This window comes from Branchiostoma belcheri, unplaced genomic scaffold (assembly GCF_001625305.1).
Source record: "Branchiostoma belcheri isolate BF01 breed outbred unplaced genomic scaffold, Haploidv18h27 scaffold184, whole genome shotgun sequence".
NCBI classification, from domain to species: Eukaryota; Metazoa; Chordata; class Leptocardii; order Amphioxiformes; family Branchiostomatidae; genus Branchiostoma; species Branchiostoma belcheri.
The window spans coordinates 129,538-150,019 of NW_017803313.1; the positions used below are offsets into that span (position 1 = coordinate 129,538).

Genomic DNA, 20,482 nt, shown 5'->3' on the forward strand with positions numbered 1-20,482 from the left:
CTTACATCAATACATAACATTTGGCACATAACTATTATAATATTGTAATATAGTTTGGAGGCCAGAGGTCAATCATGTATATGAAAGAAAGAAAATGCACATCAATAATGTCCAAAATTTCTAGTTATCCAACTCACACATCTTGAATGTTTTTTTCAAACAAATACTGTCATAATCTGATCATTCTTTATCTTTCTCCAGTACTTGAAGATTTAACCAAATATGAGGACTTCGACGCTGTGGGAGGCTACATGTAACCGTTACTACTGTACAAAATGTTGATCCACAATTTGACAGAAATAAATAAGTGGTTGGAATCTTGGGATGCTGTATGGATCATGTGTATCTAACTCTTAAAGACTGTTTGATATATCAAAGAAACATGAGGCAGAGACATTCAGGAATGCATTCACACTGTTCATTGGCCACCCATCACACTCCACATTACAAGCGGCAAATGCTGTGAGACATTTTTGTGAATGTAAATGTGCTATACATGTACTAGACAGTGTATCCTAACTTCACACGCATTTGTAGTTTTGCTTTCTTCGGAAGTTGGTGATGAAGTGAAGTAAGCAGAAATAACAATTAAATTTTATGATATTTTAGCTTTCCTTTGATGATAAAATAGCAATTCTGTGTACATATACATGTACATCTTGTTTCACGTGAGGAGGGTTGTATTGAACACAATCCGGACATGTTGCCACCGAAAATTTGGCTAACGCAATGAGCGCTGTCCTCTGGAAATCATGGGACATGCAGACAACAGTTGTTTTGACAATGCTTTACTCAATTCGGTTTTCTACTTAACACTCATAGACCCAATTTTTTACTGTTTGTAAAGCCTTATGTTATTCTGTATGTGCCAGTTGTGTCACAATGTCATGATTGGCAAAGGTATTATTTTTCTGGGCACGAGCCATCGCTACAAAGAGATGACCCGTGATGAGTCGTTGAGTATGCACCATATAAATGGCAGATGAATAAATACAATGTATGTAGAACTATTGCAAATAACAGCTGTATGCATTAACTATGTTTATTACCTTTTAATTACCAAAGTCAGTGGCAACAAATACAGTATACTTTTGCATAATAAAATCAGTTAAAAATTTAGTGTGAAGCTAGGGTATCCTCCCTCCCTCCCAATTTTTAGAGCATTGTTATTTTTCCCTCTGTGTGTGTGTGTAATGTGTAGTTCACAAATAAGCGACCATGTCAGTTTACTTCTGAGTACACACAATTCATTCATTCAAGAGAGAATGATTTCACAAAAAATAGGGCTTCAGACACATTTATAATCTTTCAAGGCTGTACCATACCATGGTATTGAAGATTGACAATTCCTCGCTGGCTTCCTGCACTGTTTGTTGCAAGACAGGTGTAGTTCCCAGCATCTTCAACCCTTGCATTTATTACCGTAAGCCCACTTCCATCAGGAGAAATCTAAAAGAAAGGAAACATCACATATTAAGTACATGTATACACACACACACACACATATACACACAGACACACACACACACACACTGAGCAGCATTGCAAAAGAACAATTTAAACAAGAGGTGAGCGATGACTTCAAACCTTCATCATGTGTGAGTCTGGGATATCAGAAATGTGCTGCTGTGTACATGTTGAGTTTTATTTTGTTTTATTTTGTTATTTTGTTAACTTCAACATTTTTGTTTATCAAAGGCAATTGCTGGGAACAAACTAATTTTACCGTTACATTACGTTCGTGAATTTTACTTTAGTAACTGGAGAATGGTGAACCTGGGCAAAATGCCAGCTTTTTCAAAACCACTTTTTTTGGTCTGGTCAAAAGTGGGAACCAGTTTAATCTTAGTGTACATACATGTATTCCAAAGTCATACCTTACCTGATAGTGAGCACTTGGAAGAAGTAGTTGTCCATTATGCAGCCACATGATGCCTGGTTTGGGGTAACCCTTGGCCGTACATACAATTGTGACATTGTCCTTTGCAACGAAGGTGCTCACATCCTCAGTAATTGTTATCACAGGTGGCGCTACAAATATAAACAAAGTTATCTTTGAGCTCCAGCTAAATGTAGGATAAGAGGAGTATAAAACTGTTCAAGGCAGTCACATGATTCCTTATTGGGAAATGATGGGCATGTCATCATTGACTTGTGTAAGTTAGTAAAAGGTTAATATCACTAAGTATATATTGTGTTGATATAGGGGTTATTTGCATGATTGATGATAAAATATTGGAAAAAAAACTTGCTAAAGATGGGACTTTCACATAAAAAAACCTATAGTAAGTAATTTGAGTTTAAAAAAACATATAGAATAGAGTATGCAACATCTAAAAAAAATACAATGGCTCTAAATATTTTCATGTAGGCATGAGATCTCCGAATTCTTGTTATTAGTAATATTACATGTACTACAGGAATTCTGCACTTATATAAAACTATAACATATAGTACAGAATTGCATGGGATTCGTTCTAAAATGAAAAGAAATGACCCTTTTGTTGTTCCTATCAAGACCTAGGTCTGCAAATTTCTTCTTTTAACCTTTTCCCTAACTATTGTATAAGGTATTGGCATACATGTAAATGTTAATATACAGTACCTGTAGTAATTTTGTATACAGCCATTAAGATTGACTCAGCTTACTTTGTACAGCTAGATACACCATTCCTGACACATGGCCTCCTTCATTAGCTGCAATACACTCATATTCTCCTTCATCTGCTGTGCCCTGGACCTGGATAAATTAAGTAGTTTCATTGAAATGAAGGGCTGAATATTAAGATAGATTTGCCCAATGTCTTACTTAGTATTTCCAAATCTAAAACAAAATCATACTTGACAAGAGTTCCACGACCTCATATCTTCGCCAAATGATGTTAACCCTAGCGGTTGAAGAATTATACAATTTTAATAATTGATTTTGCAAATAAGAGCCTCATTTTCATGGGTTATATCAGTTGATCATATTCTCTACCCAATGACGGTCTTATCTTAACAAAAAGGCTATAATAGCACTTTCTCATGAATTATGTAAATGAGGTCATGATTTGAATAAATTATGTTTATTGATGTTTGCCTTCACTTAACTTCCAAATGTGGCAAGTATGAAATTCCCAGCAGTTACAACTATGAAATTATAAACATTTCAAATTATGCAAATTAGCTACTGATTTGCATAATTGTCATTTGATTTTGTCAAGCATCACTTCAGCTACCTACATACCAAAAATCACGACAATCCGCCAACCGGTTCTTGAGTTATCGTACTTCGAAAATTTTTCAACAAATGCTCCTGCAGTTCCAGAACAAGCCGCTAGGGGACCCAAACTCACGTCACTTCTTCCCTACCTCAAGAGCTATCTACCAACCAAAATTCGTGACCCTAGCATGTCCAGATCGCGAGATATCAAAACCGGAAGTTCTGCTGCAGTACCAACAAAAGCCACCAGGGGGCCCAAAATCTAATCATTTCTAGGTCTCATCAAGACCTACTCACCTACCAAGTTTCATGACAATGCATACTAAGGTTCTTGAGTTATGCTGTTCACAAACAAACAGACAAACGCTACTGAAAACATAACCTTCTTGGCGAAGGTACATTGCGTAATTACACTAAAATTCTTATATACTGTACATGCCTATATTTTCACATTGTCAAGACTGCAAGATATGGAGAAACAGTGACATGTATGTATCAACTGATACAACCCTGAAAGTTATACAGTAGGAGAGCCTAGGGTAAGTCAAGTCAATAAAGTTCTGATCATAACAACTTAACCACTGAAGCCCTTCAAATAAAGGTAACAGTTACATGTACCTTCCGTGTTACAGGAGGATAAACATGTCATATATATATACATGTATATATATATATATATATATATATATATATATATATATATATATATATATATATATATTACTATATATATTATATATAGACTCAAGCAAGCCCTAATCCAACTAATGTACCATCTGAGATCATCTCCCACCTCAAAAATGTTTGCAACAGTACTGGTTAACCAAACCAGAGATATCACAGTCTCTGGCAATAAGTCACACTTTGACAGCAGTTGACACCAAAGATGCAACATGTTGTCAGATATGTACAGGTGTTGTTGTTTTTCAGTTGCAAAAAAATTTATCACAGTTTCTGTTGGGTGATTGGTCATGTTAACATATTAAGAATTTTGTCTGTTGCATATGACGACACAACATTTCAAAACTATAGAGCATATTCATGGGACCCTTCACTTCACGTCACGTCATCACCCTTGCCCCCCGTGCGCTGCCAAGTTGAGGTACATCCCGAAGTCGGCAATGTTTTGCCAACAAAGTCCATCGGTTTGTCTCTTTATGTGTATTTTGTTCTGGAAACGACACACAGATTAGTTCAAGGCTTACATCGTCTCAAGTCCTACAACGACATAGTTTCTGGATAAGAAGAAAAGTGTGGAGCGACGACCACTTCAATTTGAGTGCCGCGGCTGTACATGTATGGCTGGTTGAGGTGTCTGTTGGACAGATAGCCGGTGTCTTGCTTCAAAATAATCAATCACAGAACATTACACGTGCCTAATAAATCGTTTTCATGGTTGATCTGTTTGTTACCTTCGCCAAGAAGGTTATGTTTTCAGTAGCGTTTGTCCGTCTGTCTGTCTGTCTGTCTGTGAACAGCATAACTCAAGAAGCTTAGTATGCATTGTCATGAAACTTGGTAGGTGAGTAGGTCTTCATGAGAGCTAGAAATGATTAGATTTTGGGTCCCCTGGCGGCTTCTGTTGATACTGCAGCAGAACTTCCGGTTTTGATATCTCGCGATCTGTACATGCTAGGGTCACGAATTTTGGTTGGTAGATAGCTCTTGGAGTAGGGAAGAAGTGACATAAGTTTGGGCCCCCTAGCGGCTTGTTCTGGAAACTGCAGGAGCATTTGTTGAAAATTTTTCGAAGGATGATAACTAAGGAACCGGGTGACGGATTGTCATGATTTTTGGTATGTAGGTAGCTGAAGTGATGCTTGACATAATCAAATGATAATTATGCAAATCAGGAGCTAATTTGCATAATTAATGAGGAAATTCTAAAACTCTGCATTGTTCGATAATAGGACTATGAAACACTTGTTAAATGTAATTGAGAATGAAAAAAAATCTGAGGATATAGATTATGTAAATGAAGACCTAATTTGCATAATTAATGGAAAATCTTTATAATTTTATAGTTGTAACTGCTGGGAATTTCATACTTGCCACATTTGGAAGTTAAGTGAAGGCAAACATCAATAAACATAATTTATTCAAATCATGACCTCATTTGCATAATTATGAGAAGTGCTATAATAGCCTTTTTGTTAAGATAAGACTGTCATTGGGTGGTAGAATATGATCAACTGATATAACCCATGCAAATGAGGATCTTATTTGTAAAATCAATTATTAAAATTGTATAATTCTTCAACCGCAAGGGTTAACATCATTTGGCGAGGTATGAGATCGTGGAACTCTTGTTTGATTTGTTTTTGTTGACGGTCTCTCTAGCTCAATGTACAAGACGCAATTACTAAATCATAAAGTTATCTGTGTGCGCTTAACCGGTTCCAGGCCAATATCCTTCAACGGAGCAAAAACACAATGACTATGAAGCAAAAAGTTTTAAAGGAAAATAGTGGGTTGATTATAAAATATTTGTCAATTCTACAGAGAGCTGCATCGGGCTGATGCACGCCCTAGATGGCATATGACCTTAATGGGGGGTGCGCGAAGTCCGGACGTGCCATAAGTCGGATTTTTTACTGATGCAAAGTATGCCGTGTTTGTTGCCAATGACTTTGCTAATCAAAAAGGCAAACAGTCATAGTCAATGCATACAGGTGTTATTTTCATGCAAAGTATAGTTCTATATAGTTATTTATTATTTTGTTGAAAAACATTCATGAATTTCACCAATATGGCGCTGAGAAGAGCGTCACTTGGTAGCAGTGCTCGTGCCCAGAAAACTACTACCTTTGCCAAGCCGTCACACAACATAAATCTTTACAAAACAGTAGAAATTTCAGTCACCGACCCAAGAAAAACAACATCAACACCACTGTCTGCATTTCCCATGATTCCCATGAGGTCGTGTTGATTGTGTAAGCCAGGTTTTCAGTCGAAACACTGATTAAGTTTGATACAACCCTCCTGGTGTGAGACCAGAAGTACTACAAAAACGTGCGAAGTTAGGACACAATGTCTAGCGTCGGCCATTCATGAAGGTACATTCACGAAGTGTTTACTGCTTGTAACCTGGAGGGTGAAGGGCTCATGAACAATATAGGTGCACTTCTTATTCAAGTATTTTCTCTTAGACAAACATTTTAAAAATTCATTCATCAAAACTCTGACAACTAGCGATAGAGGGCCGTGAGTTCAAGTGTGTGAAAAGAATTTAGGGCCACCCCCCCGTAATATACGTGAATGCAGCCTTACATGATACGTTCTGTATATGCAAATTACATGTAGGTTCCATGTTTCACACATGCATGTCATTTAACATGTTCCTGTTTCTTCCAATACACACCTGAATCTTCAATGACCCATTGGCCAGCTGTTCCATATGAGGCAATAGTAAGAACTGCAGCTGCTTTCCATCCCTGAAAAAAAATGTTATCAACAAAAATTATCACATTTGTTCAACTTTGTCATGTTATTATCTTGAAACACGCATACCTGTATATTAGAAAGTCAGATGATTGAGGATGGTAATAGTTGTATATTTGTTAGAAATCATTTTACTAAAAATGCAATTAATGTAACTAGGTGACTTTTAGTGTACGTGTATATTTTGATAATTAACAGCAATTGCTGACTTGAAATACATGAAACATCCATGATCCTACCTGCCTACGTGCTCAGGCCAGGATTAATTAACTAATTATTGCCATGTCCTAAAAGGCTATCATTTGACAATTTTTTATCTATGGTGATAAATCATCATTATGATAATCATGGTGATAATTACATGTAGGGCACCTGTATTTGGCAAATATACATGGGCACAAGATTGACATGGTCGATGTCAAGCCTCATCTCAAAGTACAGCGATCATCAACAAACAAAAGATATATTGCACATAATAGTAGATGTATAGTGCAACTATGCTATGACTAACAAATTGTTAAGTTGCGGTTTGTTTACAATCTATTGCCATAACAAGTCAAAATTTGGAAAATATGGCAATAACTAGAGTTCCACGACATCATAACTTCGCCAAATGATGTTAATCCTTATGACTGACAAATTATAGATTAATCCCCAATTATGCAAAATAGGATCCTCATTCCCATGAATTATATCAGTTGATCATACATGTATTCTCCACGAAAAGACAGTCGTACCTTAACAAAGAATGCCATTCTAGCATTTCCTCCTAAATTATGCAAATGAGGTCCTTATTAGAATACTTTGTAAATTATAATCAATGATGTTCACCTTCATTTAACTTAATTCCAGGCAGTAACCATTGCTGAATTACATCTTCTCAATAATTATGTAAATTAGGTCCTAATTAACATAATCAATATCTGCCTGTGTTTCTCTCATCTCGTTACATATGCCACAAGCTTGAATAGTCCTATCATGTAATGCAACTGATTTTCTCATAAATTATGCAAATTACATCCATATTTGCATAATGGTCACATGATTATGTCAAGCATCACTTAAGCTACCTACAGTACATACCAAAAATCATGAGATTGTCAACTGGTTCTTGATTTATCCTTGTTTGAATTATTATTATTTATTAAACAAACGCCCCTGAAGTTCTGGAGCAAGCCGCTAAGGGGGCCCAAAATCTACTCATTCTTAGGTCTTATCAAGACCTACCCACCTACCAAATGTAAAGTCAATCCATCTTAGCCTTCTCAAGTTATCGTGTTTACAGAAACACACACACACACACACAGACATACACGAACGCCTCTGAAAACATACCCTTCTTGGTGAAGGTAATTAGGACCAGAGATGTTAAATAGTCACATACCTTTTCCATGTCAAATTAAAAGGAGTCTCACTAGTTACAATGCATGAGAGTACAGTATTTCCTCCTGGTGGTGCACTGCCTCCAATGGCTCTTACAATGATTGGTGGTGGTTCTGAGGAACAGAGGTTTAGAGTTAGACTCAAAACATACATGTGTACATGTACATAATTTTCTCTCAACAACCAGTAATGTTAGTTTTTACCTTTATTCATTGTTAAGTTACATGTAAACGTTACCAATCAGACAAAATTGGCGCATCATTTATGTCCGTATTATGGATTGTTTTCACTTATTCTATTCATTTATATTTTCATTTTGATCCTGTGGATACATCACTCAGTCCAATACTGTAACTCCTCAGCTGTAAGGGCAGTCAGACAGTCTTGCTGATACTAACTGTGGCAGATATTTCAACTTGAAAACAACCAGCTGTGTTGCGTGGACAAGCATTTTCGGGGGGGGGGGTAACTTGGGAAGCCTTGTAATTATAAAGCTGAGTATATCTACAGAAGCTGTCCCTTTCTTGGCTTGGAGAAAGTTCTCTGGATACAACTATAAACTTATTTTGTAGTAAAACTTTCTTAGGGGTAGTAGTGACAGATGAAGCATCACAACTTCAAGACTAACAAGGCTTAAGGTCTCTGGGAAGACAAGAGCATCATGCTCAGCTGCAAGCTCAGATGTGCTCCCTCGCCACAGCCATATTCTCAAATGCTTGTGAATCCTGGACTCTAACAGCAAACTTGAGACATAATACAGACCAAGGAGATGAGATGCCATCTGGAAGATTCCTGGGATCACATACAGAGACCACATCTTGAATGATGAAGAGTCAAATAAAGCATAGGTCTATACAAAAACCTAACCACAGTAAAGTCAAGGGTCAACTGTCCTCACTGTTTAGTACAGTAACCCAAAACACTTGAGTGGCTCTTAATTATGAGCCTTGTTTTGTGGTGAAATTAAATTATAAAAAAAAAAAAAAGAAACAGAAGGTGAAGTAGTATGGTCACGTGTCGTGGTCATGGGGACTGGTGAAAACTAGCTTTTAAACTCGAAAGGCCAACATTTGCTCGGGAGGAAATGCAGCAAATGGCTTCACCACATGGCAAAAAATGGACCTGTCCCCCTCCCACACACACAGCCTAATAAAATAATTCCTCCCCTCTTGAAGAATGAATTCTTGACAACTGGTCAAGTTAAAAACACTTCCACACACACAAAATCGAGTCCGAAGTTGAATTCGAAAGAAATAGCAACTCCCCTATTTAATAATATACAAAAACATTTCCACACCAAATACAGTATTTATATGATCATCCCTGTTCAAAATTGAATTTAAATCTAGTTGGAATAATTATATTATGTACATGTAGTTACATGTGTGCCCATGTACATTTATGATTGTAGCTACGTAAAAACTAGCCTGGGTTCCAAACCCATAGCACACTGGACACAAAGTATCAGAGTGAGATACGTTGTGTCCAGTGTGCTATGGGTTTGGAACCAAGATCTAGGGTGTCTCATGAATGGGGCCCATGTGGGAATTGGCCTTGTTGGGGGGAATTGTGGTGGGGGCTGTTATTTTGGTGGCGAAGTATTCTGTTCCCTAGGGGGACAGGTGCATCCCTATTGAATCTGCAAGGTTTGTCCTGGCACTGATGGGGCTGAAACTCTCACATGTTGCAGTAGCAGATAACCGATGTACAGGGACTGGGGAGCTGGTCATTAGCAAGGTGTTTGCCCTGGCGAGGTGCTCAAAGTTGTCTGTGTGCAGTGGATGTAGAGGTCACGGGTCAATTCCTCCAAAGTAATTATCCACAATTGTTCCAACTGACCAATCCTACCACGATATCATTAATTTCCATCCAAGAGGTACACATTGTCAAGTAAATGTAGCATGAAAGTGTGCAGTGGATGTATTACAGATACAAGTAAATGTATTGCAGATACATTCATCACGGCACGAAAAGTGATATTTAAGCACGCTTAAACAAAGCGTAAAGGCCGCGTTTCTTCCCACTTTCCACACCTTTACGACCCCTTAACGCGAGCGTAAAGATTGCCTTAACGTGGACTTTCCGGAAGTTTGGAAAGGGCATTTATTTTCCCACTTTCACGGCGCCTTTCCGCGACTTGCAAAGGCTTAAAGGCGTAGTTAAGCACTCTCTGTGTCCTTTACCGTGAACTCTTCACGGAAAGCATGCGTTTATTCTGACCTTTCCATACTCTTTTGGATGCCTTTATAATTTCTTTACGTCATGCATTTTAGGACGGAACGTGCACGGAAAGCATGCGTTTATTGTGGCCTTTCCGTAGCCTATTGGAGATCTGTAATATTTCGGTCTAGTGGTAGTTTGGTATCTTAGCGTCTATATATCTTAGTATAGAGAGAGATCCAAACAGTTCGATTACTTCTGCTGAGCCGGGTTTATTGATCCGTATGTTAACTCTAATACAGGTAGATGTGGTCTAATGGTTACAAGGGAGTTTAGCACTAGTTACCAATGGTCTAGAGTTGTACAGATGAGGTGCTACAGTTATACAATCTACTTATCTACAGAGCTAAAACTAAACATGTACACATACCTCGGGTCCAGGTCTCGAACTGACTTACACAGCGATTGTCTTTCCCAAGCTCAACTCTGTTCACAATAGTCCCTAACCTGATTGGTTGCTCTCACCAACCAATCAGTGCCTACCTAACGCGCAAACATATGCATAGCTCTCTAATACAAGTCTTTCCACATGGTCATTTACATATTACTCTAATTACAATATTCATAACCGTTACAGATCTTTTAAACTTCTTTCCGTCATGGTTTTCGGGTTTTGCAGTACGCTTAAAGGTGTCGTAAAGTACCCTTAACGTGTGTGTAGTATTGACGTTTATTTTGCTTTATCTGTGCGTTTATTTGCCATTAATGAACAGTAAATTTCTGTGCCAGGGCTAGCCTTTCCTGCCGTGGTAGATTGGCTGGATCGGGCCGTCGGTAGCCTGGATGCCAAAGTCAAAGCACCCTAGACCCAAAGTTATTTTTTGTGTGCACACCTAGTATGCCATGGGTCTTGCATCCAGGCTAGGCCGTCAGGGGAGTTGCTGCCCGAGCGGCAAACTTCCTTCGGGGTGCTTAACTCCCCCGTAGCGCTCACGTAGATCGGCGGGCATACTGCCATGTTCCGCCGACGGGAACTGGCTGGAGGCCCCATCCAGACTGGCTACTACTACTAGGTCAGGCTTTTCTTTGTTGTATCCGAGTGCACTATTCCAATTCCAGTGTCCATTTGCCCACTATTCCATGTGATATCGATGTGGTCACTGCAAGAGGAATAATCCGATGACTTGTTCCCGTGCTGGTCAGGTCGCGCTCTTGCTCAACTTCTAAATCTGTGCTTCTCCCGGTTAGGACGATACAATACGGCCGTGGTCTTCCCCTTCTGCGACATGACATGTTCAATATCTTCAATCTATGCCATTCCACAGACTTGTACAGAATGGTAGATTTGTCTTAGTTCCGTCGTGGCCACTTCTGGTGATAAAAGCAATGTCTCGGCCACAACTTGCGGGTTCAAACGAGTCCAAGTCTCCATTGAGTAGACGCACAGCAAAATGACTACTGGTATATTCAGTAGATTTGAAAAACCCACTCTTGTCTATCATTGGGTAAAGCCCTGTCACATGACCTCCTCCTGGCAAACAGGGCGGAGATTCCCCAAACGGTCTTGTCGTATGAATGGCGTACGGGCTTGTTCACGGGTTGGTAATGAATAAATTTACATTTGGAAAACAAAATGGAACCTCGTTGTCTGATCACAACAAATAGGCTAAAGACACTAGAAATACTAGTAATGCCTGTGCATTCATGATTTTTTAACCGTTGAACTCTTGCTATAAAGAATATTCGGCATTTATAAAGAAGAAAACTTTGGAGCGGCAAAAAATTAAAGTAGATTAACAAATTATACAAGGAAGGGGGAAAGTTGGCGGAAAGCTTTAATTTATAGAAGAATTAAAGAAACCGCATGTTTTCGGAAAGCGACGTATATAAACAAGCAGAAATAGTCTACAGTACAAACAGCTCCGTACGTATTGACACGGACCGTAGTAAACTTCGGGTAGGTTGTGGACTGAGAAATTATGGGTTCCTGGCTGATAACGAAGAATCGTTCAATCTAAAGGAAAACTAAAATAGTCCACAGTTACCCAGTATTATGGTGTATCTCGGTTTGAAAAAGGTTTTATCTGTCTCGAGTTAAACATAATCTATGACTTCTAAATGTTCAGGAACTCAGTACATACAGCGCCGTACATATAGACACGGACCGTAGTGAAGTTTGGGTAGGTGTGTCCAGGCTGATAACGAAAGAATCATTCAATCTAAAGGAAAACTAAAATAGTCCACAGTTACCCAGTATTATGGTCTTTCTCGGTTTGAAAAAGGTTTTATCTGTCTCGAGTTAAACATAATCTATGACTTCTAAATGTTCAGGAACTCAGTACATACAGCCTCCTGCATATAGACACGGACCGTAGTAAACTTCGGGTAGGTTGTTGACTGAGAAATTATGGGTTCCAGGCTGATAACGAAAGAATCGTTCAATCTAAAGGAAAACTAAAATAGTCCACAGTTACCCAGTATTATGGTCTTTCTCAGTTTGAAAAAGGTTTTATCTGTCTCGAGTTAAACATATTCTATGAGTTCTAAATGTACAGGAACTCAGTACATACAGCGCCGTACATATAGACACGGACCGTAGTAAACTTCGGGTAGGTTGTTGACTGAGAAATTATGGCTTCCAGGCTGATAACGAAAGAATTGTTTAATTTAAAGGACCTTAAGGAAAACTAAAATAGTCCACAGTTACCCAGTATTATGGTGTATCTCGGTTTGAAAAAGATAAAGGTTTTATCTGTCTCGAGTTAAACATATTCTATGAGTTCTAAATGTTCAGGAACTCAGTACATACAGCGCCGTACATATAGACACGGACCGTAGTAAACTTCGGGTAGGTTGTTGATTGAGAAATTGTGGGTTCCAGGCTACATATATGATAACGAAAGAATCGTTCAATCTAAAGGAAAACTAAAATAGTCCACAGTTACCCAGTATTATGGTGTATCTTGGTTTGAAAAAGGTTTTATCTGTCTCGAGTTAAACATAATCTATGACTTCTAAATGTTCAGGAACTACATACAGCGCCGTACATATAGACACGGACCGTAGTGAAGTTCGGGTAGGTGTGTCCAGGATGATAACGAAAGAATCGTTCAATCTAAAGGAAAACTAAAATAGTCCACAGTTACCCAGTATTATGGTCTTTCTCGGTTTGAAAAATGGTTTATCTGTCTCAAGTTAAACATAATCTATGACTTCTAAATGTTCAGGAACTCAGTACATACAAAACCATTTTTCTCTAGCCTTGGACTCTTCAAAGCTTCTAAAGAATTGATGCAACCTGAAAATTCTAGCCCCAAGGTAAAGTCCATTACATTATTGACATCCTAGTGTGATCCACACATACATGTAAGAACTGAAAGCAACAGAAGTACATGTGACTGTTCTGGACTTGGATATAACATAACCTTTTTCTCACCTCTCACATCCAAGAAAGTCCTGGCTTTGTCCACTCCAGCAATACTGAAAGCTTTGCATTCATACATGCCTTCAGCTGCAATGGACACATCAAGTATCTCCCATGTCACATTGGTAGACTCCCTAAAACACATTCAGTGACATTTTGATCATATAGGTACAACTTGTAACTTGAGAACAAGAATACTGAATGCTAAGTTGTATATTTTCAAATATCATTTTACAAATAAATGTTTAAGACCATATTTCAATTTACCGGTACACTTTGTACTATTGAGTATACATCTAGTACCTAATGCAAAACAATTGTAACATAGTTCTTATGGAACTACAATTCCTTTAGTCTTCTCATTATTTCAAACAAGCTGGTGACCACATCAGATGCATGCTTTAAAACTTATGATTGTGCCATGGATTAGTGTAAGACATTCAAGTTAATCATTTGATTTCCATTCCTTGCAACCTACCTGAAGTATAAATCTGAGCCAAGCCTTTTTCCATCTTTACTCCACTGAACAGTAAAAGGCACGACACTCTGCACATTGCACACCACAGTTGCTGTCTGCTCATAGTAGCCAGGTTGTCTTTCTGCCATACTGACCACTGGTTCAGCTGTAATAATGGATTTTTGGATGATGTTTCAAAAATGGGCTTACTCTTCAACTTTGCTTGTACATGTACACTGGTACATAGTCAATTTGGCATCACCGTGTGGGTTGTTATTATCATTAGTTAGAAATGTTTTGAATTCTTTGTAATTATTTGTTTAAGAACTTTCATAATTTGGAAATATTTTGAAGATCTTTTCAACATTCTAAATAATTCCCTGGTTTTGTAAAACGGTTGAAATATTCCTGATATGGAATATGACATTTCCAATAGTTTCTAAATATTTCTAACAGCTCTCTTACCATTTTTTACCATTATTTACAATTATTTCTAACATTTTGTAAATAGGTCAGTGGGATGGGAAAGAAGTAATTCACACAGGGTAGACTGCCTAGGCATTAGGCAAAATAGGCACCAGTGTCCAGCAGTGAAATCTAAAAATTTACAGAAGAAGACAGAAGAGTCGGACTAGCATCTACTTTTATGGGGGCAATTACCCACATCTACCATTTGGTTATCTGTTTGAAATATTTCTTAATATTTAAAATAGTGAAAGAAACACATTGATGGGTCATGTTTATTCTAAATAAAGAGATCTTTGTGCATCTACTTTCAAAATGTTTCAGAAACATCTAAATGAATTCAAATATTCAAATTTTCATTTTCAAATTTTTGAAAAATTTAGAACTTTTGTTACTGGGGTATTCTTTTCTTCTAAATAATTCAAAAGTATTACAAACATGGAGAAAAAAACCCACACAGTGACGCGGAATTGACTACATTACTGAAGGATGTACTGAAAAAGGCACTTCATAAGGAGAAAAAAAAACATCTTAGTTATGGGGTCATCCATTACATCAAACTTCAAAGTACAAAAGTTGTCAGGAGCTAGCTCCCCATCTACATGTACCATGGCTGGGGGGAGATGGGCATTATCAACAGTAGTGGAATCATTATCATTACCTACCTGGTATCTCTGCATTGAGGGCCGAGGGAGTGATTCGCTGGAAAATGAAATTATCCACATCAACTCCAGAGACACGGAGGTAAAAGAAGCCTTCTGGAGGTAGGATACCACTGACATTGTACAGAGAGCTGTAATGCTGCTCTGGATGGCGAAATACAGGCACCTCTATCAAGGACAGCCCTTGTAAGTTGATGAGTTCTAGTTTGTTGATAACTCCAGGAGGTATCAAGCCTGTTGCATTCACAACCACGTATGTCGGAATACCTGTAGTACAAAGAGACTAAAGGTAAGTACTGTATAACACATGTTGATGATCAACACATATTCAATTACGAAGTGAAATTCCCATATAATTTGTTATAAAAAGAGTTCAGAGATCTAGACCTCCTACATTTGTGAGTTATTTAGTGCCCACTTGTAGTTGAGCGAGTTACTTGCATTCCAGATGCTTTGGTCGACAGAATTCCACTGAGTTCCTCTGAGGGTTGCAGGAAGACGTGCCGGTAAAAGGTACTTAGACTGGCTACTTTTCACCTGTGTTCCAAATGATATATTCCAACCATTTGCGGATCCCTAATTTGGATCTGACATACAGCTTTCTTCTGAATGCTGTCATGTAGCTTAAATGCAGTTGCACCAGCTCCACTCCGTATTGGAGAAGCATATTCCATGAGGGGACAAATATATGCCTTATATACTTAACGTTACATACATGTATATAATGTTATTAGTTTTGATTCTTTGTTGTCAAGTTACTAAGTAGAATAGTTAATGATTGATTTTTATTTAAACATTCAACTGGGGCTACCTGAAATATTGATGGGCAACTTAGCTTTTGGCTAAGGTTGCCCAATGGGCCAACTGACAAAAGTAATTATTTCAAACGTTATGGTATGTAACGTTAACTGGACTTTTCCTTTCAGCACTAAAGGATTCAATATACATTTGTAAGTCTATCTGAAAATTTTCAGTTAGTAATTTGCTATATACAGGTAAAATTGCCAATTACTTACCCAAGATAGGTCTTGATGCTGCTGCTGTAATGTTCCTTGTTGGCTTTCTTGAGAAGCCATGAGTGAAGTCCAGTGAACTCAGACCTGTGACCCTTAGTGTGTGGAGCCCTGTGCTGCTGGCTTTTAACGTCCATGGGCCAGGCATGGGGGCCTTCACATTCACCACCAATACAGACTCAAGTTGTAACAGAGTAGTCAAACCATTGCCTTCAGACAAGACTAAACCTGGATCAATATTTGAAAAATGAAATCTGCATTAAACTTTCGAGACAAAAAGAAGCTACTTTCCTCTTCACATCATAGAACCCACACATTACAGAAAATGCAAGGTCCACTGTCTTCACAAAATTATCATCTCTATCTAGTGAGTGCTGAATTAAATGCCATTGCACATGTACATGTACAAAAGCATTTAATTCAGCACTCACTTAAGTTCCCCGACCTGATACCTTTGCCAAATAATGTTAACCTTTATGATTCTTTCATTGTCTAACTGATTATGCAAATAAGATCATTGTTTGCACGAATTATAAGAAAGCTATTCTGGCATTTCCACATTTTGCAAATGAGATCCTGATTGGAACAAGTTATGTTTGATGATGTTCATGTTCACTTGACCTCCAAATGCCACAAGTATGAAATTCCAGTACGTCTACAGTATATTTACCTGCAAAGAATTATAGAGTTCTCTCATTAATTATGCAAATTGTGTCAAAATTTACACAATTAATCAAATATCAAGATCTAAGCCTTCTCAAGTTATGCTGTTGACAGACACACACACAGACACACACAGACATACATACACACAGCTGCAAAAACATAACTTTCTTAGCAAAGGTAAAGTTGCACCAAACAATAAATGGTTACGTGGTGCTGTAACCCTCATTCAACTTTACAATTACATCAATAATAACATATGTTGTGTGGTATTCAGAATCTTTATCTACCTGTGGGGTCCTTTACAGTGATTGCTGGGTTCTGACCACTCACTGAAACTGTGATTTCACGTAACTGGTTGTCAACTGGGAGAACCAACTCGTGTATCCCACCCTGGTTATGGTCCTGAGCTACCAGGTTGACTTTGCGGGCTTGCAGGGATACACGCACAAAGTTTAACACCTGTGAGATATTGAAGAAAACTTTAAAGCAAGACAATTTTACATGTAACAGCAGTGAACCTTAATCCGACACTTTTATGCACAGGTAAGATTGAATGATAAATCCACAACCAGACATTCAGTATTTTCATTAATCATTTAGTGCATCTGACAGGGTATTTTAAACTTCATACCTACGTGTGTGTCACTCTCCCAACCATTGAGATATCGCGGGAAAACTGCATCTTCAACATCGCTCCCAATTTCACTGTATTCTGTTCTAAGCGAAACCTTCATCCAACACCATGCAACAATGTAGCTGTTTGCCTGTAATTTTCACAATGTAAATTCACAACAACACTTTTTCTCAATCCCTTTGTTAAAGAACAGACACTTATACTAGTTATAATCGTCATCAAATGTCACAGTCGGTAGGCCAGTGCACCACTGGCAGCGCTACATCAGATCAGGTGGCTTGGGACTGAATTTTCAAAGAGGGGACCACGTTCGGATCAGTTACGGCAGGGCATTTTAGTTCCAAGAAAGGAATAATTGAAGAATTTTACGATAATTATTGTTACCAGACAGAAACCTTTCTTCTGCACTATTCCGATGTATTCGTCACTAATTTTGGTGATACACTATGTTGTGATCATTTGCCACATCCATGTATGGAGTAGTGGTATTGTCTTCAACAACAGCAACAACGTATTCAAAATGGCGGTTTTGTTCGATCAGCCGCTGAATGGCCATAACGAACTCGCTCTGTGCTTAAAAAGAAGGACACTTCTAGGCAAGTGGTTTGTCAGCAACAGACACTTTACCAATTGATTTTTTTATTCACTGTGATGTTGAATGTGTAGCATGAGGATGTAAAGGAGAAATTGACAACGTTTTGACCACTGTCCTTCCGGAAGCTTCCTCCCACGACATGCCTACCAGTATAAAAACAAGCTGAAAATTTCATGACCTCGTCTCCACAACATGTTGACTTCGTGAGCTCACTGTTTCAAGTTTGTATGCTGTATACCTTATTGAGTTTGTAAAGCAATTAAAAGATTTTGCATATCAGTGCTAGATCCTAACAGACAGAGGAGTGTTGAAAAGTGTCGGATTAAGGTTGCGTCGGATTAAGGTTAACTGCCGTTATATGTCACACATAATACAAATGTATAACACTAAATAGATGGGCAATGCCCCATACAAACAAAATATGAATCAAAATATACCTCATACCTTCAACTCAAAGTATGTCCTAATTTGTATATTATTATTTATTAAATTAGGACTTAATAGATGTTAATCTAAGTAATATTTCTGTTATCCAAAGTTAAAATATTTTATCTAACATCGGTTCTGTGCAATTAATGGATGGTTGCTATTGTGCATTTGTTGTTGAAAGTGTGTAATAAAACACAAGTATGAAACTGAATCCTAATCCATTAAAAGTCATGAGTCTCTTATATTCACATGTACATAAGTGTGTCCTTAAGTGAGTTTTATTACACACTTTCACAGTGTTATGTCTTCCCTAGGGACAACAGTTTTAGTGCAATGTGTCCAATCTGTGATAAATTACTAATACTTGATAGTCAGAGTAATCAGTTGTAATGTAACAGTTACATTTCAACAGTTCAAATTTGATTCTATTTCGCTCCTTTACAATTATTTTCCCTCCTTCGTTTCGTTCCTTTTCACATTTTTGTACACCACCTTCCCTTGGTCCTCTGATGGGTCATCTTACTCAAGACTGAAATTACAAATGTAACATGAGAAAGAAAAATTACCTGGTTGACATCTTTTTTCTCCAGATGGAACACCTGTCCAGAACTTGTGGCAGCGATATCTTCAAAGGCACGGTAGCCAGGATGGGTCCGGTTCCCACAGTCTCCAGTCAGAACAAACACCACCTACATGTACAGTACAGTACAGTATATGTAACATTACAGCTAATCATAAAAGCTCATCTATGTTGGTCAATAGCTGAACTTGTTCCAACACACATAATACAGGCACTGAACTGGCACTTTTGATGGCGTAATCTCAGGTCCTGAACTGGTAACTTCTTGTTACATCATTTTTTGGCCTGAACATCCATCTGGTACTTTCTCATTTTGGAGTTAACAGCATTGGAAATACATGGTGTGCAAGTTGTTCTGAAAGCTTGGTTGCCTGGATGCATTTAGTTTTTTTGGACATTGAAGACCTCACGCCCAAAGTAACATCTGTCTGTGTGTGTGTGTGTGTGTGTGTGTGTGTGTGTGTGTGTGTTGTGTCATGTACATGTATACACCTCAGTAACCAGTAAGAAATGGTTGTCAATGTGGTAATTGGTTCAATTTCCGAGGGTACGTTTGTTCCAGGGGGTATATTGGGTATTGAAGGTTTGTCCGGGGATACATGTGTACTTTTATTCCAGGTATGTTTATACGGGACCCGAGAGTAGTTTGATTCAGGGTTATTTTCTTTACCGACCATGGCCAGATTATCTGAAGACTTGTGTACAATCAACAGAAATGTACTCTAAAATTTACAAAAATAAAATCGACATACAATTAGCAGTATGTACATCTTACCCTTTGATGTACTAATATACAACTTTAAAAAAAAAAAAGTGACCAATGTTACTTACTAAGTTGTAGCTCCAGATGACAACATTGGGTTTGCCACAAGATCAAACCTTTTACATAGCAAAATTGCAACACATTCATCCAAGCTGCTACAAACTCAGGTGTCACGTTTCCTATGCTAGTATGCAAATGAAGGAGGCCCAGCTACTAGCACTAATGGTCTTTGGGAACATTCTCAATGAACATTCAGACTTTTGCTACATGTAGGGCTAAATTTTCATGTTTGTGAGAAGATTTTGGAATTTTTCTGAGAGTAACAATACTAGCATAGTTTGTAAAGCTAGAATACATTGTTATGCGGTCTGGTGTTTATATTTTTTATGAAAAACGATCATTTTGAGAAAGACTTAAATGTTGTATATACATGTAAGAAGTAGCAACTAAGGCTTCAATCTAAAATTTGACATGAGGGCGCTGGCTTGTTACATGAGGGCACGGGGCCCTTATTCCCCTGTTCAGAAAAACCCCTGATCTGGTTTTCGTGTTTCGATTTTTAAACTCAGTTTTTGAATGTTGTTCCGGTTCAGACCCGTCCAGCA

At 38.1% G+C, this 20,482-nt stretch overlaps 1 protein-coding gene across 2 annotated transcripts in view; it reads right to left on the minus strand.

The window, feature by feature from the left end:
* Positions 1–20,482, minus strand: part of LOC109467615 (hemicentin-1-like) — a 108,472-nt gene that overhangs the window by 73,977 nt on the left and 14,013 nt on the right. For both annotated transcript variants that reach the window (XM_019765631.1, XM_019765630.1), the window contains exons 4-14: positions 19,101–19,223; positions 17,164–17,335; positions 16,214–16,438; positions 15,201–15,464; positions 14,092–14,236; positions 13,626–13,747; positions 8,031–8,142; positions 6,567–6,639; positions 2,650–2,740; positions 1,883–2,031; positions 1,326–1,449 (exon numbers count right to left, since the gene is read on the minus strand). In XM_019765631.1, coding sequence (XP_019621190.1) covers positions 1,326–1,449; positions 1,883–2,031; positions 2,650–2,740; positions 6,567–6,639; positions 8,031–8,142; positions 13,626–13,747; positions 14,092–14,236; positions 15,201–15,464; positions 16,214–16,438; positions 17,164–17,335; positions 19,101–19,223 — 1,600 coding nt within the window. The remainder of the gene's footprint in view (positions 1–1,325; positions 1,450–1,882; positions 2,032–2,649; positions 2,741–6,566; positions 6,640–8,030; positions 8,143–13,625; positions 13,748–14,091; positions 14,237–15,200; positions 15,465–16,213; positions 16,439–17,163; positions 17,336–19,100; positions 19,224–20,482) is intronic.